Source organism: Ictidomys tridecemlineatus, chromosome 13 (assembly GCF_052094955.1).
Source record: "Ictidomys tridecemlineatus isolate mIctTri1 chromosome 13, mIctTri1.hap1, whole genome shotgun sequence".
Lineage (NCBI taxonomy): Eukaryota > Metazoa > Chordata > Mammalia > Rodentia > Sciuridae > Ictidomys > Ictidomys tridecemlineatus.
The window spans coordinates 16,881,500-16,898,960 of record NC_135489.1 but is presented as its reverse complement, the minus strand read 5'-3'; the positions used below and the strand labels follow the sequence as shown (position 1 = coordinate 16,898,960).

The 17,461-nt window shown below is 43.6% G+C and overlaps 1 protein-coding gene across 3 annotated transcripts in view; it reads left to right on the top strand.

The window, feature by feature from the left end:
- Nucleotides 1–305: 305 nt before the first annotated feature.
- The window catches only part of Nedd4l (NEDD4 like E3 ubiquitin protein ligase), a 300,850-nt gene continuing 283,694 nt past the window's right edge, over nt 306–17,461 (top strand). Inside the window, exon 1 of one of the 3 annotated variants that reach the window (XM_078029961.1) lies at nt 306–703. In XM_078029961.1, the coding sequence (XP_077886087.1) occupies nt 656–703 (48 nt within the window). In that variant the 5' untranslated portion in view covers nt 306–655. The remainder of the gene's footprint in view (nt 704–17,461) is intronic. The other 2 variants (XM_078029962.1, XM_078029963.1) reach the window with 2 other exon arrangements.

The following is a 17,461-nucleotide window of genomic DNA, read 5'->3' as shown; positions in this document are numbered from 1 at the left end:
CCTGGGCACGCCCCTGATCCCCCGCCCCGCGGCCGGGTGACCCCCGGACGCCAGCAGCTGCCGGGGGTGGGGTGGGCGTGGGGCAGAACTCCACCACCCCCTCGGCCGGCGGCCCGCCCCCCAGCTCGGCCGGTGATTGGCTTGGGGGGCGCGTGTGCCCGCCCCGGCGAGCGGGGAGGGTCCCCTCGAGGCTCCGGGTGGGAGGAGGCGGAGGAGGGGGCGGGGAGAGTGGGAGCGGGGGGCGGGGGGCAGACGAGCCGGGTCGCCCGGATCGCAGAGCCAGCTCGGAGAGGGGCGGAGAGCGGCCGGCGAGCGGGGAGGGCCGGAGGAGGGAGGTGCGGGCCGCGGGGAGGGGAAGCCCGGCGGCCGCCGCGCGCAGGGAGAGGCGCCGGGGCTGCCGCCCGCCGCTCGGCGCGCTCTCGGGAGCCGCCTGTCCGCACGTCCCGCAGCCTTCCGGGAGGAAGCGGCGCCGGCCGCGGCAGAGGCTGCGCGCTCGGGCACCCTCACCTGCAGGCGCCGGACCGCTTCCCCAGCGGGACGCGCGTTGGGCCGGGTGCCGGACCGCCTGGCTTTGGAGGCAGAGGAAGACCAGGCGGCCCGCGCCGCAGCCCAGCAGCCCCGGATCGTCTCGGACCCCGCGCGGGGCGCCGGCTCCATGGCGACCGGGCTCGGGGAGCCGGTCTACGGACTTTCCGAAGACGAGGTGAGCGGCACCCCCTCCCGCCCGGGACTCCCCGGGGAGTTCCGCCCCGCGCGGTCAGGGGAGGGATCGGGGCTACCCCTGGGCTGCATGTCTCCCGCGCCTGCAGCGGGGCCCCAGAAACTGGAGCGCCCGGGAGCAGGGTCGGGGGAGAGGGGCTTGGGTCCTTTTCCCCCCAGCCGAGCGCATTGTTTGTAAATAAAGCGGCCCGACGTCCTTGGAACACGGGTTCACTCCGCCTCTCCCCGCTTTTGGGATGGGCTGAAGGCGCTTGTGCCTCTTTGCCCCGCGGGTCCCCTTCCTCCCTGAGCCTTGTCTCCTGAGGCTGTTGGGCAACTTTCCGCCTCTCGTCCCTGCAGCCCGGAGTCCATGATGCGTGTCACGTCTGGGTCGCGGCAGGAGACCCGCGAGGTGCGGGGGATCAGGGGCTGCGGAGGACCCTGATCGTTCCCCCTGGAACTTTCTAAGGATCCTGTCTGCAGGCTATCAGAAGCGTGTGTGTGCTGACCCTGGTGGTAGTGGGGGAGACGCCGGGAGCTGCGTGTGGCCGTTCCTCTGTCTTGCAAAGTCTGAAACCTGGATTGTGCATTTCGGAGCCTCTTTTTTGGTGGAGGGCCCATCGAAGGTGGCAGGTGCTGCTAGAAACTTGGAGGAAGCCTGCAGTCCTGCCAACCCCCCCTCCCCCAACCCCGAGGATTTAAAGCCCGGCACCTCCGGGGTGGGTGGAGAGAGGAACGCTCCATTGATCTCTTTTATTAATAAAGCGAATGAAATAAGCCACGCCCCCAAACGGTTGGTTTCATTGGAAAGGGCTTTGTTTTTTACCCTCACTCTCTCCTCCGGTTTCCCACTCCCCCTTTTGAAACAATCCTGCTAAATCACTGCTCAGCCCTCTCTCAACCAGCTACGCTCGGCTCTTATTGGTGTGTTGCTCTGCCAAAAAGGGGGGTGGGAGGCCTGTCTCGGGCGCGGCGTGACAGGCAGACTGGATGGAGCAGGTAGGAGTGGTTTGCCATCTGGCGGGGTGCGCGCCCAGGTCTGGCTCCCCTTTCGAGAGGTGAATTTACAACCCTTGAAGCATTACTCAGCAGGGAGGTATTTCCTATCCTGGTTGTGCATTTCGTGAAAAGTTGATGCCTGGAAATTCAGGCTTTCTCGATTTCTCTTTTCTTCTCCTCCCTTCTTTCTTTCTGAGGCTCCCTTTTCTCTGGTGATGGGGGTGGGGTTTAAAGAGAGGCTATTATCTCAGACGGGCTCACGCTATGGCTTCTATGGTTTCGCTCTCAGCAGCTTTCCTACCCTGCCTCTGTGTGTGTGTGTGTGTGTGTGTGTGTGTGTGTGTGTGTGTAAGTGTGCAATGCAATGGGTATCTTGGGGGTGGGGAGGGTTTGTAGGGGGTGACTTTTCTCCAACGGTGCTAAGCTAGGCTTGCTGTGGTGTTTATAAAAAAAAAAATGAGCACCTTTTGTCATTTTGCCATGTTTTGCTTGAGTAAAATACTTTCCTTTTTTTTTTCTCTTTGCATTTTTCCCTAGAGATGGGCGAAAGTAGCATTGTTTTGTTTACCCAGGGGTTCTCCTCCCTCCTGGATCCTCTCCTTTCCCTTGCATCCTCCACTTCTTCATTTAATGAGGATCAGTAGAGGGCAGCCCGGGAGCTCTTAGAGGTGCAGAGGTATGGACATTCCTGAACAAAGAGCTGCTTGGGTTAAGGTGTGGAGGGGGATGTGGACAGCAGTGTTTCATCTCAGGTTTTTAAAAACATTTTTAATAACATCATTTTTAAAAGCTCCCTGATAAAATATTTTAAGAATGTTTTGGGAAATGCAACTGGATAAACAAATCACATTTATGTTATTGTTGTTAGTGCTTTGTTTACATTGGCAGTGGTGTCAGATTCTACCTAGAGTGCACCTTGCCACTCTTGTCTCTGATGAGTCAATGCTGATCTGAACTGGTGAGAAGTGTGAGAGTGAGGGAGACATAGGAACAGAATCTGAGTCGGGGTGGGCTCCCTATGACTGGCTCACTCCTGCCTGTTGCCAGAGGGTGTTGGGGACCATACAGGTAATAGCAAGAGGTGATGAAGACACCTTTTATTAGTTATTGCTGGTACTGTTTAGTTCTACACACATTATATTACACAAGACAAGTCTCATCATTCTCTCTTTTTTTAGCCTTTTCCTACTAGTGAAAAAATAAGCCTGGGCTATTTTGATAATTTCACATATCTGTAATACTTGGTTTTTATGGGAGTTTTCATGCTGTCAGGTTGCCTTCCTGAGAAGCCGGGAATGCCTTCATAGAATACTAACAACAAATTGTTATCTGTTCACAGCTAGTATTGTCTCCCTGAAATAGTCTAGGTAAGAAAACAAATGGAAGATTTTGACAGTCTCTGAAAGTAGAATGCCTGCTAAAACAAACAGCAGGGTGGGTTTTCTGAGGTGTGTTAAATATGTGTGCCCTGCAGTCTGCAGACTTAGTGTGCTGCAGAACATCACACATGAAGGTATTTTTGGTTGCTGTAGAGAAGAGCAAACTTATAAATCTCTTAGAAACATAGGCACCCGCACCTAGCAGATTTCTTATAAGTAAATTTGTTACTTTATTTGAGGTTGATGGAAAGTGTTATGTATTTAGAGTAATTATTTATGTAATTATTTACCATTGTATAAAGACTGTTCTCTGTACTTTAGTGAGGCATAGTATTAACCTAGAACATGAGTTAGGGGAGGGTACCAAAGCAGGGTGGTGGGTATTATTCATCAGCTAGGTCTATCTCATTTGTAGAATGAAAAGGATTAAGATGTAGACTTTGCTTATGTGAATGTATGTGTGGTTTAATTTTTGTAGTGTGTTTCTGGGTGACCTTCCTCTGGTGAGTTATTCACATTCACTTGGATTTCAATCACATTAGTTTGGGGAACCAAATTTGAAATCACCATCAGATGAGTTTTGGTGTTGGAGGGATTAGCCATTGAACAAAACTTCTTATTCATGGTTGAGGATTAGATTTGGAATAGGAGCAGTTTGGACTAGTTTCTGCATCTGGCTTGGGGCCTTCGAGGTCTTTTTTCTACTTTCTATTTATTGTTGGACATCTGTAGCTCATTTGGGCATAGTTTTCTCATGAATGATACTGTTAACTTTCTGAAATCTTTTATTACATCTTGAAGGGTATCTTTTATTGAAAAAAATTGTCTACTGGGGGATGAAAAATTAGAATTTGAATGGCAGCCTTCTTCATAATATTAGATGGCATGTAAATTTGGGGGGTGCAAGAATGAGGCAAATGGCATATGAACGAAGGACGGGCTGACTTGGAATGGGACTTTGATTGACCGTTGTTCTGGATGACTCCTCTCCAACAAGTTCCACACTAAGCCTTATGCATACTATCTCATTTAAACTTCATTAAAAATCCTGGGTTTACAGATGCTAAATGAGAGTTCAGAAAGTATAAGTGAACTGCATAAGGACACACAGCAAAAAAATTTATGAGACCAGTCCTGTTGATTCCAAAGCCATTTTTTTTTTTTTTAAAAACATGCTGAATGGTCTTTCCTTTCTTCCAAGCATCTTGAAAGGTCTTTGTAGCTAGATTATTCATGATGATGTAAAACACATACAAACATTAACGGTTGCAAACTGATGCTCCTGGGTCAGATTTGACTAGGAATCTTGCTTAATGTCCAAGTGTGTTAAAACTTGGAAATGTTCAGGAAAAATCTAGCTTCACTGGAGGAGCCACTTTCTCACCTGGCAACAATTAGTAGCTTTGAATGATGGCCCTTGGGATGTGGTGGTGTGTGTAGTTGGGACAGTATCCATTGCTCCTGATTGTTTTAAGGTATCTCTTTGCTGATTTGTATGTGATTATGAACTTCATAAAAAATATTTAAGGTTGACCTTTGGCATAGACATTTCTTTCACCATATTTCTTTTAAGGTGCCATCAATTTTAAGATGCACCATTATTTTATGTACCACTAAGAAAAAATGCTGTCAGATTACATGCTGTCAATTTTATAATGCATGTTTTTTTTCAGAGATGTTAAAATATGAAAACAATGATGTTTTAGAATGGATAAATTATAGTAATTAGGAACCTGGGATGACCCTATGCTGTAGCCCCAATCATTCAACTTGTTTTTTTGAATGTTGAAGTGTGAACCCAGGACCTCTATCACTGAGCTACACCCCCACCCCCAATCCAACACTATTTTTTTTTGCTTATTTTATTTTATATTTAAGTTATTTTAACTTTTAAATTTGTTCTAGCCAATCCAACACTTTTAAGTCACCCTTTAAGTTGGTTTTCTTTCTGTGTCTGAGAAAGGGATAGAGGGAAATGCTTTTATATGAACATTCGCAGAGAAGACATCTTAAGAATAATTGTTAATTTTTAAAAAGTGCCTTCTTTGGTTTTAAGAGACTATTTCACAATTCCTCAGTGTCATCTTTGAGCTGCAAAATGGTCAGGACAAGACTGCTTTTGGAGATCACAGTATAGATATTATTTGCACCTGAAGGTGGACGCTGAGAGGCAGTTTTCTCAAGGGAGGTAATTCTTGCCAGTCCTGCCAACTCCACAGGCTGTGTCTGGCTTGGCATGCTCTGTGAGGTGCAGTATACCCAGGACCTGGGCCACCACTCTCGGAGTCGATGCCATGATTGCTAATGTTTTAAGAATATCTAAAAAGGGCTAGGTTTTATGGTGACATTTACAAGTAGCTGTTTGTTTTTGAAATGCTGGGGATTGAAACCAGGGCTTCATGCATACCAGGCAAGCATTCTGCCACAGAGCTGTACCTCTAGCCCAAAGCAGTATTTGAAACTGGCAGGTATTATACATTGCTTTAAATTTAACACTCATTAATTTGAATTCACATCAAGGAGGTAGTATCTGTGAAATTTATACATTTTGATATTTTTGTTTATATTATTTTCAGTTTTATTAAATCAGAATGTTTGAATTATTTCATTACTGAAAAACCAGTTTCCTTAACTGAAGGAATAAAAATAAATTTGTTTAAAGAGGTGAAGACAGTGGCCAACTGGGAATCTTTGGATGATTGCAACTTCTTTACCATGCAGAACACAATTTAGGGAAGTCATGTGGATACCTGGACTTTTATCCAGTGCAGTAGGTTCTCTCCTCCCTGGGAAGCTTACTTGAGAAAGTTTGTTTTGGGATTCTGGGGACCCTCAGTATGCTTGAGATATATTTATTCAGGAGAAGGATGAATAATCTTGGGGAGAAATCCCCGTGAATATGCCAAAAGCCACTGAGTTTTATATTTTAAATGGATGAAATGTATTAGATATGAATTACATCTCAATAACATTGCTTAAAAATGACTAATGGTTTTAGAATGTAACATTGCAACACATATATAGTTCAAGAATGTAACATTGCAACAATACATAGTTCAAGAATGTAACATTGCAGTAATACATAATTCTAGCTAAATTACTTTCTGCATTGATTTGAGTAGAAGAAACTTTGTTCATTGCTAATTTAACCACCTCTCTTCCTTGTGTAGTTATTTAACATGGCATCAGAAAAAACATGGCTATATAGGCTAGAAAGAGAGCATAGTTCATTAAAAATTTTTGAACTGAAATCTTCTTATTAAACAGGTTGTTTTTTGGTTATCCTTGAATTTTGTGTAGCATCAGGATAAAACAAAACAAAAACAAAACAACAACACAAAAAAAACCCTAAGCCTAACTTAAGAGTTTTTAAACTTTTTATGTTGCAAGTGTTTGAATGAGTTTGTCTTACTTTTTTTTTTTAAATTTAATTTTATTTTAAGAGATGAGGTTTTGTCTATGTTGTTCAGTTTAGTCCTGAACTTCTGGAATAAAGTGATCCTCTTGCCTCAGCTTCCTGAGTATCAGGGAGTCAGGCTTGTGCTGCTGAGCCAGGCTTTGAGATATTTGTTAACTAGCAATAAAGCAAACCACAAGTTTATCTTTGGAAAGTCCTTGTGAAGGATCAAAGTAATGTACATGTGCTGTCACCTGTCAGGATCATAAGTATTCCAGTCTTAGACTTAATGAAGGGCATGGAAAGTATAACAAAATGTTACTTTCTGTTTTTATATTGTTTCTCTTCCAGGTCACAGTATAAATAAATATATTTCATTTTCTGACTATAGGTGGCAATATTTGTACTGTTGACTAGTGTTAATGTCAGTTTGCTTGATTCTTGTTGGTGGAATATGGAAATGAGAGCATGATTTAGAAATGTGAACAAAATGTCTAGACTTACAAAACAGCATTTTCCCATAAACTTAAAGAATCAATTATTTAATGAAAACACCCACAGTGGTGTTTCTCAGTGGGCAGTATCAGGAACCATCAATTTTCCAGGTTTCCAGGATTCCTCTTCTCCAGGTCTTATGCAGCTTTAGGAGCCAGGAACATGCATTTGGATTTGGGGAAGGAAGTCCCAGCAGCATCCAAGCACACAGAGGGTTGGATGCTGTCACAGTCCTTTCTTCTCGGACATGTAAGGACTTCTGAATACTTCTAGTTCTGTCGGGTGGACCTTTCCATAACTTACTGTCATTGACTTTGAGAAGCAATTCATGATTGCTAATTGCATGTTGGAGAGATTCTTGATACCTGACCAGGATTGTGGCTTGTGTCTTAGCAGAGAGCTTGGTGGTGTAACGACCCGGGCCACTTACGTCTTGCATATCTCAAATCTCATTAGAGTGTAATGTTTTGTTCAGAACCCAAGTGGTCCTCATGGCCTGTCCCTGTGAGGCCTTGAGGTGGGAAGAACTGTATACCCGAAGTGTATCTGGGGTAACTCGCTTAAATTTGACACTTCAGTGGACTTTTTGTTCCTGACTCCACAGAGTCCTGTATTGATTCAGAACTCACTGAGTTTAATGTCAAGGCTCTCAGATTCCCCGACTGTCATCAAATTCAGTGTTTGGTGACTTCTTGGCAGGCGGGCCAAGAGATTTTGTATTCTTATACCTCTAATTCACCCAGAGAACAGGGCCATTCAAAGGTGAGTTTTCTTTTGGTGCAAGAAGCTATGAACTGCCTTGCTTCTGGTTTGGGTGACATCCCGTCACTTGTCACTTGGTCAGGGCTCTTAGGGTCCACAGTTTCCAGGTCTGCTGAAGTGAAGTGTTGATGGCTCTGGCATGTTTCTACCTCCTGTCTACCAGGTAGAGACCACGCACCCTGTCTTGAGGAGACCTGCAGTGACAAGGTCCTGGGCTGGGCCCTGACTGTGGGTCTTGCCTGTGGTAGCACAGTTTTCATATTCTAGTTACATTTCCCACTTCCAGCCTAGCTCAAGGCCAGCCCTCTCTTTGTATTTGGGTGTGATGTTTGATCATGTTTATAATTTAATTTTTAGTTTTGAGACAGGGCCTTACTAATTTACCAAGGCTGGCCTTGAACTTGTAACCTTCCTACCTCTGTCTCACTAACTGGGATTACAGGTGAGCAACATCACACCTGACTATAATTCTTTTAAAATTTTTTTTTTTAGTTGTAGATGGACACAAAATAATACCTTTATTTTATTTATGTGGTGCTGAAAATTGAACCCAATGCCTCATACTCACTAGGCAAGTGCTCTACCTCTGAGGTACAGCCCCCCCCCCCCATAATATGTTTTAAAAGTGTATTGTAAAGCTGGGCTTCCTCTTGAGGGTAAAACATTGAGATTGTTGTAATAGAGTTTAGAACAGTGGCCAGTACACTCCTACCTAATGGGTCACACGAGTTGCTCCAGTTGTATGTCTGTTCTGAATGAGTGAAATACAAAGTTAAACAATTTATTAGACTGACCTCGTGATACAGTTTTATGTTTAGGTTTTAGCACGTGAGTGGTAGATAACCACCAATGTGAGAAGTCCAGTGAGGACAGGCTTTGGACCACAGGTAATGAAAGTGATAAAAAGCTTTTTGTTATTTTTTCTAAGAGATTCAGGATGTGTATATTAGGTGGATTAGCTTGATTTACCTCTGTGTCTTTGTTTTTCAAGTTTTGGAAGAAATTTTTTTTTTTTTTTTTTTTTTACAAAAATGAAAGCCAGCCTCCTTTATTTAGAGAATCACTTTGTTTAGTGAGCACTCAGTGGCAACTTCTGTTTTAATATTTTATTTTTGATTAACATATATTAATTGTACATATTAATAGGGTTCAGTGTGCTGTTTGAACACAGGGTGCAGTGATCAAATCCAGACTCCCTTCCTACCCTCCTCCATATTAACTGTTTAGTAATGAATAAAACGTGTGTGTGTCCCACTGGATTCAAGGTTGTGCATACTCGGGCATGACTCAGATCTCTAACCAGCCTTACTGCCTGCAGAACCAACAGTCTTTTAAAAACCCTCTGCCTTTGTTTCTGCTCTCCATTTCCCCCTCTCATTTAATAAGTGAGTTGGCTTTGGTTTCGTCATGATGCTGACTTCCTCAGCCCATTGTGGTTTGGGAAGGGAAGAGCTCGGGGTTTAAACTGAAAATCACATTGCTTTCTTTAGTCCTCCTCTGATTTCTGTGCTCCACACATTGTGTAATACGTGGATACAACCATGATTACAGTTGGTAAGTTGATTGTGAACTTGGTCTGGCCATCTGTGTCCCTCTCTTCCTAAAAGCCACAGGGTGCAGGAATGTGGCTCTTGGGCTGAGCTGCATGGAGAGGGAGCTGAACAATCTAGGCTGATCATCAGCTCTGGGTATGTTTAAGCTGATTCTTGAGAAAGTGGTGTGTGCCCTGCAGGCTACGCCTGCCTTGGAGTTGAGGTCTTGGTTTTCATTGACTATTATTAGTGAAAGATGACACTTTAAGTGGGAGTCTGAGCTTTTGCTCCTTTTCTATGAGAAGTAAGATGGAGAAGGCTACCGGGTACAGTCATGGGAGAGGGGGGTGGGGAGGGGACATGTTGAAGAATATTTACTGACAAGATGTCAGTGGTATGGTATGTAGAGACTGCGGTTTACAAAACAGTGGTGCTATAGAATCCTATTGTGGTTAAAAGTGTTTACACATACAAAAAAAGTCTAGGAGTATATCCCAGAATGCAAATGGTGGTTATCTTTGAGCAAAAGGATTACAGGTAATTTTTTATTGTCTTTTTTTCTTGCTTACATGTAATAAGCTTTTTTTTTCTTACTATAAATTTAAAAGTAAGGTAGAACAGTGGGGTAATTATAATCACAATAACCCAGGGTATATTTTATGAATAACTGGATAGAAGAGCTCAAAGGCTTCAAACAGAAAGTAATACTGAAGAGATGGAGATGTTACTGACCCTGATTTGATCAGTACACATCGTGCACCTGTATTAAAATTCACACTGAACCTCATAAATATGTGTAATTATTACATATTAATTAGAAATTTTAAAAATGTTTAAGGAGATGGAGACTTTAACTACCCTGATTTGATCATTGCATGTTGTGTGTGTCAAGTTATCACACTGCATCTTATGAACATGTACAATTAAAATAATGCTTAATAAAATAACTAAGTAAATAAAAATAAGGTAGAAAGACACTCCGCCTGCCCCTCCCTCCCCAAATACATGTACTTCAACATTCAGGTAAAAATTAGAGCATTCGTTTGGTACAAATGTTTATACCAAGTTGGTTTAGTTTAACATGTTTATCAGGGGTGGCCTTGAGCTTTGTGTTCATTGGAACCAGTGTCATTGAACTGGCCTGTTAGGACTTTCCCACAAAATTGGGAGACAGTGGGATAGATAAAGGAATGAGCATTTTAAAAAAATAATAATAAAATTGGATTTTTTTGCATGCATCTTATAAAATAGATGTTTTATTTTTCTAACTATGAACACTTAATATTTGTATTTTCATATTTGTGCATGATAGCTGCATAAAAGCAATTTTAGTAGTGTTTGTGTTTCCTGAATTTTTTGAGTTCTCTGAAAACTATGACTTGTCATCAAACTCAAATCTATCCTTCTTTTTCTTGTTTTCATGGGTTTTGGGTTAGAGATCAAAACCCTGAATTTATCACTCTATTTAATACTTCAATTTGGTCTCGATGTCCAAGCTGGCCTTGAACTTATGGATCGAAGTGTTTCTTCTGCCTCAGTCTCCTGAGTAGATGGGACTACAGGTGTGTGCCACCACTCTTGGTGAATAGTTTTAGATATCAGAATGATAGTTATGCATAGATTTAAGTGGCCAATTACAAATATTTAAGTGGCCAAAGCTCTATTATCCTTTCTTTATTGGTGGGGGAGGGGGTGCACTGGGCATTGAACCCAAGGCCTTGAGCATGCCCGTGAGTGATCTGCCACTGAGCTATTCCCCCACTCCCCATATACCTATTTTGTCTGTTTGCTGACTTGTAATGTCCTTTAAGTCTTGAATGTGACCTAGAGTGTGTCCCTTCCCAAACAGAAGGGTGGAGTTGACAAATACCTTGTTACTTCTAATCTGAGCCTTTTCTTGATTAGAGAGATCATAGCCCTGCCTTGGCTTTTTAATACCTCTGCAATAAGGATGCATCTTATAGTTTATGTGTTTCCCATGTTGATGGGTTCCTTGCATTCACTTCATGCTCACCCCTTGCTAGTTACAGTTTATATTTGCTATACCTTACAACTGTGGGACTTGAGTTGGCCCATCTCCATTTGCCCAGGTATTATGAAAGATTATTGATAGTTTTTATGGGGACTCTCTTGTTCAGCTATGATGGGTCAATTAGGGAGCATCCACCTAGACAGTGGGAAGGTGTGCCAGCTCAGTGATGCCATCAAGAAGGGAGCTTGTACTTTTCTCTGCTTTACCACCTGCAGCCTGGCTCTTTCCCATTGGCAATCAGGCATACGTTTTTACTTTATGTTCTTTACTACTTATAGAGGAAAGAGAATGGCTTCCTGTGGCTTTCTCTTAGGTTCAAGGACTTTTAATTCCCAGACTCCCCCAAGATGTGTTTCCTGTGTCCTGCTGGCCCACTGAGGTTTAGCTCTGCTTGCCCCTCAACCAGCTGTGGCAAGGAGGGAGTGGGATGACCTTGGTTGCTCCCTCCCTGAGCTGGTCTGGTCTGCTGTGATGACCTATGTGGTCTGCTGCTGGGATAGTTATTCCCTCCCAGTGTGCCCTTGACTTCAGGACATCATATGCCCCTCCCCCCCCAGCCAACCTGGATACCCATATCGGTATTACAAGGGTTGCTGGGGATATGCTGTAATTTTCTTATACCTGAAAGGAGTTTTTGTAGCAAACCTGTTTGGAGGAGGTGAAAACAGGAGAATTACAGTGGGTAGCTGGCCAAAAAGGAAGAGCCAGGAGTGCTGGCCTTGTCGCTGGGAGGCTTCTGGTGTACCATCTTCCTTTGTTGACCTGGATGGGAAGGACACTGGCAGAGTTCCCTTTTCTTGGATCCTGCTTGACCTGAGCTAGGAGCTTTAGGATTGATTGTCTCGGGCTCAATAGCCTTAGATTGATGTCACCCGAGCTGGGACTTTTTGACAAAACTATTTCTGTGAAAACTTGGGTTCTGGGTTTGTTTGCTTCCAGTTCATTCCAAGGAGTGGAACCATAGCCAATGACCTTATCTAGAGAAAGTCTCTGGCTGTGGGAATTTTGGGGTGTTAGCCTCAGATCTCTGTCCACTCCTCATCCTCATTACTTCCGCCTTAAGGCAACTTTGAAATAGTTTTGCATGAAAAGGTTTGGGTCCAGGAGACAACAGGGGAAATTTAAGCCACTCTGCTTTCACTCTGCATTCAGAGAATGACCATCTTCCCTGGACTGTGATTGTAGACTCAGGGTACCCTCCACCCAACTATTCTAATTTCTAAAATAAGTTTTAAATTGGGGTAAAATACATATAACATATAAACTACATATGAAATACATAAAACTGACTCTCCTAACCTTGCTTCAGCCTACAGTTCAGGGGCTGTAAGTGCATTCATATTGCTGTGCAGCCATCACCCCTGTTCACCCACAGATGGCTTCATTTTATAACCCCCAAATATCTTACTCATCAACCAGTAACTCCCCATTGCTAGCCAGTCCAGTTTTATTTGTAGTACCCTTTCTTTTTGACAAGAGATTGGTTATAGGGTTCTTTTTTTTTTTCTTTTTTGGCAGTGTTAGGGCCTTGCCTGTACTGGGGAGCACTTTGACACTGAGCTGCGCCCCCTGTCCTGTTATTGGGTTCTTTTTTTGTTTTGTTTTTGGCACCAAAGATTGAACCCAGAGGTGCTTAACCGCTGAGCAACATCCCCAGCCCTTTTTATATATTTTATTTAGAGGCAGAGTCTCACTGAGTTGCTAAGGGCCTTGCTAAGTTGCTGAGGCTGGCCTTGAACTTGCAGTCCTCCTGCCTCAGCCACCCGAGTCACTGGAATTACAGGCATGTGACACTGTGCCTGGCTGTTGTCAGGTTCTTAATTGCAAGCAACAGCAAATGATTCCAGTGAACTGAAACACAAAGGGAATTGAGTGAGTGACCTTTGGAAGCCAGGCCTGGACACTGGTCAGGGAACAAGGACAGCGGGGCTTCCAGAATTGCAGCTGCTAGCATATTTTCACTTAAAACTTGTCTCAGAGATCAAGTCGACACCCTGTCTCTGCACCCATCTTCATGCTCCAGACTCAAAAGCACCTTGCAGCTAAGTTCTTCTATTCCTTCCCTGATGGCACTTACCCACCCTCTGCGGACGTGCCTGGCTCAGACAGATAAGATGCAGGCGCCCCATCCCAAGCTCAGCGTCACGCCCCCAGAATGTTTTCTCCAAGCAGAGATCACAGACCATCTCATGAGATCAGTTGGTCAAAATGAAATACCCTTTAAAAGATTCTTTTGAATGCTATGGATTACCCCTCCTCTTCTTCTCTATACCATTACTTAGGATTTTACTCTTAACTATTCTTTTTTTGCAGAATTGTAAGTGGGAAAACTTTCCATCTCTCCAGCCCCAAGAGAAGCATCAGCAAAGGGGCACAAATTCACTTCTGATAGTTTCATCACCTTCTTAAAAGGGCAAAGAAATGGTTGAAACTGCCGTTGCTGATACCGGGTCAGCTGCTTGGAACTGACATTTCTTTTCAGACCTCAGGATTCATGCTGCCCCACCAAGAGGGCAGTGTTCACACTGCCCAAGTGTTAACAAGCACAGCACACTAGAAAACTGAGACGTCTCCCCCTAGAGCCCATCTTGTGCCATAGTAAATGATGTAAACATGTTACAGAACAGACTCATCTGTCCTGCAGCATGACAGATGCAGTTGTCAATGTATTGTATTCTTGAGCAAGTAAATTTTAAAGGGTTCTCACCTCAAAGTAATGAGTATGTGAGGTATACCTCTGCTAATTAGCTTGATTTAGCCATTCCACAGCATATACATATTTCAAAATGTGCACACAATAACATGTGATTCTATTTATCAGTTAAAATAAATTCCAAAAAATGAACATAAATTTTCATGATAGTGTTTTAAAGCCGGTTCTGTTTACTCCACTCTGTAGATGGGGAAACTGAGGCACAAAGAGTTGCCTAGAGCTAGTATGTAGCAGGACCTGGACTTGAACCAAGACAGCCTGGCTCTAGGACCATGAGTGTCACCATGATGCTGGGGAGGGTCTGGGATTTTTTTTTTTTTTTTTTTTTTTTAGAGTGAGCTTTTGGCAAGCAAATAGTGCTCCACTCAGCTGAGGCCTGGGGTGCCCGACTGGGAAGTCAGGGGAAGAAGCAGGTGGATGTGAATAGCCTGTGGACTTATCAAGGACTTCAATGCTTGAGAGCCTTTGAGAAACCTGTCGAGATCTAGACTTTTGTCAAGGTCACGTGGGAGCTGGGGATGTGGTTCAGTGGTAGAGTTCAGTGGTAGAGCGCTCGCTCGGCCTGTGGGAGGTTCAGGTTGGTGAATGAATGAATGAAGGGATCTCGCCATACGGCACTGGGGAGAATGGATTTGAGGGGGACAACCCCACGAGGTCCTGGAGCTGTCCCAGCATCCTGGTGGTGATGACAGTGGAAATGAGCAAGGGGATTAGAGCAGGAGGTATTTAGGAGGAAATCCCATGGAATTTGGTTACCTCTTAATTAGGTGAGGTAAAAAGAATAATCCTCCAGGTTTCTTGCTTCAGAAGACTGCGTGGGTAGGAGGGAAGAAACGGGTGTCTACTAAATACCTAGAGCAGTGGTTCTAAGCTCAGGGCTGTTTTGACACCGTCCTTATCCCCAGGAGCTTTCTGTCAATGCTTGGAGACATTTTCCATTGTCACAACCTGGGAGGTGCTTCCAGCATCTGGTAGGTGGAGGCCAGGGTTGCTGCTGATCTTACAGCCTCCACGATAACTGTCTGGCATTGAGAAATGCCCCTCAGTACGTTGATATCAGTTCCTCGTGGTTATCTAATTAACCCATAAGCTGATCATGTGAGATCACACCATGTGTCCTGATCAGCACACTGAGGCTTTGGATGGGTTACTTGGCTAAAGCTACCTAGTTAGTGCTAGAAGCAGACCTTGAACCTGGGTCCTTGTATGTCCTTATCCAGGTGTGGCCTCTTCTCCCTGCTCCTTTATTACTCACAGCTATGCGAAGGAAGATGCAGGTGGGCTTGTAGGGTGCTTTTCAGTGGTGGTGGCTCTAGACTGAAATGGCAGGCAGGAAGGAAGGTGGCTATTTATAGTCAGCTCTGCAGTGGATCGAATTTTCCAATTCTGAAGGACTTGGCAGCGGGTATTTCAAAGGACTATATCATCATTTAGGTGTTGGGTTCTCCCTGCAGATATAAATATGGGAACATTTACTATCTTTTCCTTTAAAAATCCTTCTATGATAAGGCATTTTAAAATATGAAAGCTGTAACATAGAGCTCAGCTTATTTCCTGTGGATGTGAACTGTTACAGGCTTTCACACTGATGACTGTCCTTTGAGAAGGGATAAGATGGAAAGGAGAATTCGTAAGGTCATATGGGAGTCCCCTCTGGATTTAGAAGTGGTTGAGCTATTAAGAGTATCTTGATTTGCCTGAGGTGAGGAGCCTTTCTGAGAATGAGTTAGAGTATCTTCTCAATGACTGGAGGGCTTTGGGTAGCTCAGGCTGGAGCTAGGGCTTGGTAGGTCCTTCAGCGGCCACCCTGTACTAATAGTTACCACCCAGTTCTGGCAGGATTATGGATTTGTTAGATGCCTTCCTTGGCGACCCATCATACTGGCGCTTTAAGGACAGAGTTCTCAAGGTTGCACTGATCTTGATATCAGGTTATGTCTGTGTTTTAATGTCTTCCCATGGTTCTCTGTATGAGGCTGCTTGATGGAGACTTAGTAACTTTTGTGGGAGTGATTTCTCTGGGTTTTTAAAAAAATGCTTTTACATTTGTCCCTACTCTCATTTTTTTTTTTTTTTGGCTGGGGGGCACATAGGCAATTGGGACTGTCTGGTGAGGGTGATGTTTGCCTATTTCACCCATCGGAGCAGTCGTATTGAAGGTGGGAACACTGCAGTTCAGGCAAGGGGGTCATGGATTTTGGTAAGCAAATAGGGCTCCAGGCATTATGGCTGGAAGGACCTATAGGGAGTTCAGTTTTAAATTGTTCACAAAGTAAGACCAAAAAAGTGGAGAATAACTTAAACCTGCTTGGTTTGTTGCTATGTCAGGGCCACTGGTGGCTAGCCTAGATTATGCTGCAGGGTTGAAGTTCAACCTGGTTTCTTCTTTTCCAGTTCCTTGTTTAGATTCCCATGTGTATCATGAAAGGAAAATTTGACAAATTAAAGGGTACAAATAAAGGAACACTCCTAAATTTAGCATAATATTGAAGAATCACCATAAAAATTGTTTATTATAATAATGTGAATATTAGTACTGAACTGGTTTTGCTTATTTTCTCCCGACTCCAAAAATTTCCACTGAGGAATGAATATTGTTGCCCAATTGTTTTGGCACTAGAGGGACTCGAACTCTGGACCTCATGCATGCTAGGCTAGTGTTCTATCACTGAGCTGCACCCCAGCCCACAAGGAATGTTTTATTCTAACATTGCTTTCCTTGGGAAGAACAGTGAGTCCTGAATTTCCTTTTCTGCAGTGGGAAGACAGCAGGCGATGTGGTAGAGTTCAGTATATCTTTAAGCTTGAATAAGGTAGATCCCCTTTAGAGAGTAAGCATCAGTGAGGGATATGGGTACCTTAAATTACATTTATTACAATGTTTCTTCTAATATATCTAAACATAAAAGGAGTAATAAACATGTTTACAGCTTGTATCCCACCAAAGCTATCACTAAAATACCACAAGCTAATGCACAAATTCATTAGAAATCTAAAATCTCAAGTGCAGACAATTTAAATTAACTATATGATTTTAATGTAACAGGTGATAGTGTATTATTAAAACTATAATATCAAGCTGAGTGCAGTGGCGCACACCTATAATCCCAGTAACTTTGGAGGCTGAGTCAGGAGAATCTCAAATTCAAAGCCAGCCTCAGCAACTTAGCAAGGACTTGTCTCAAAAATAAAAAAGGGCTGGAATGTAGCTCAGTGGTAAAGTACCCCTGGGTTCAATCTCTGGTGCTGCAAATAAACATATAAACAGACAAACAGAAACAATTACCTATATCATCTATGCTTAGGAAATACTGCCTGCTACGACAGCTTTTCCTTTGTGACCTCTCACATGCTGTGTAAAGTGGTTTTATTTCTTTTATTCAGATCTCTGTTGTATTGAATGCTGGAGCATGAAGATGTCATTGACTTAAAGTCATATTAGCCCGAGACATA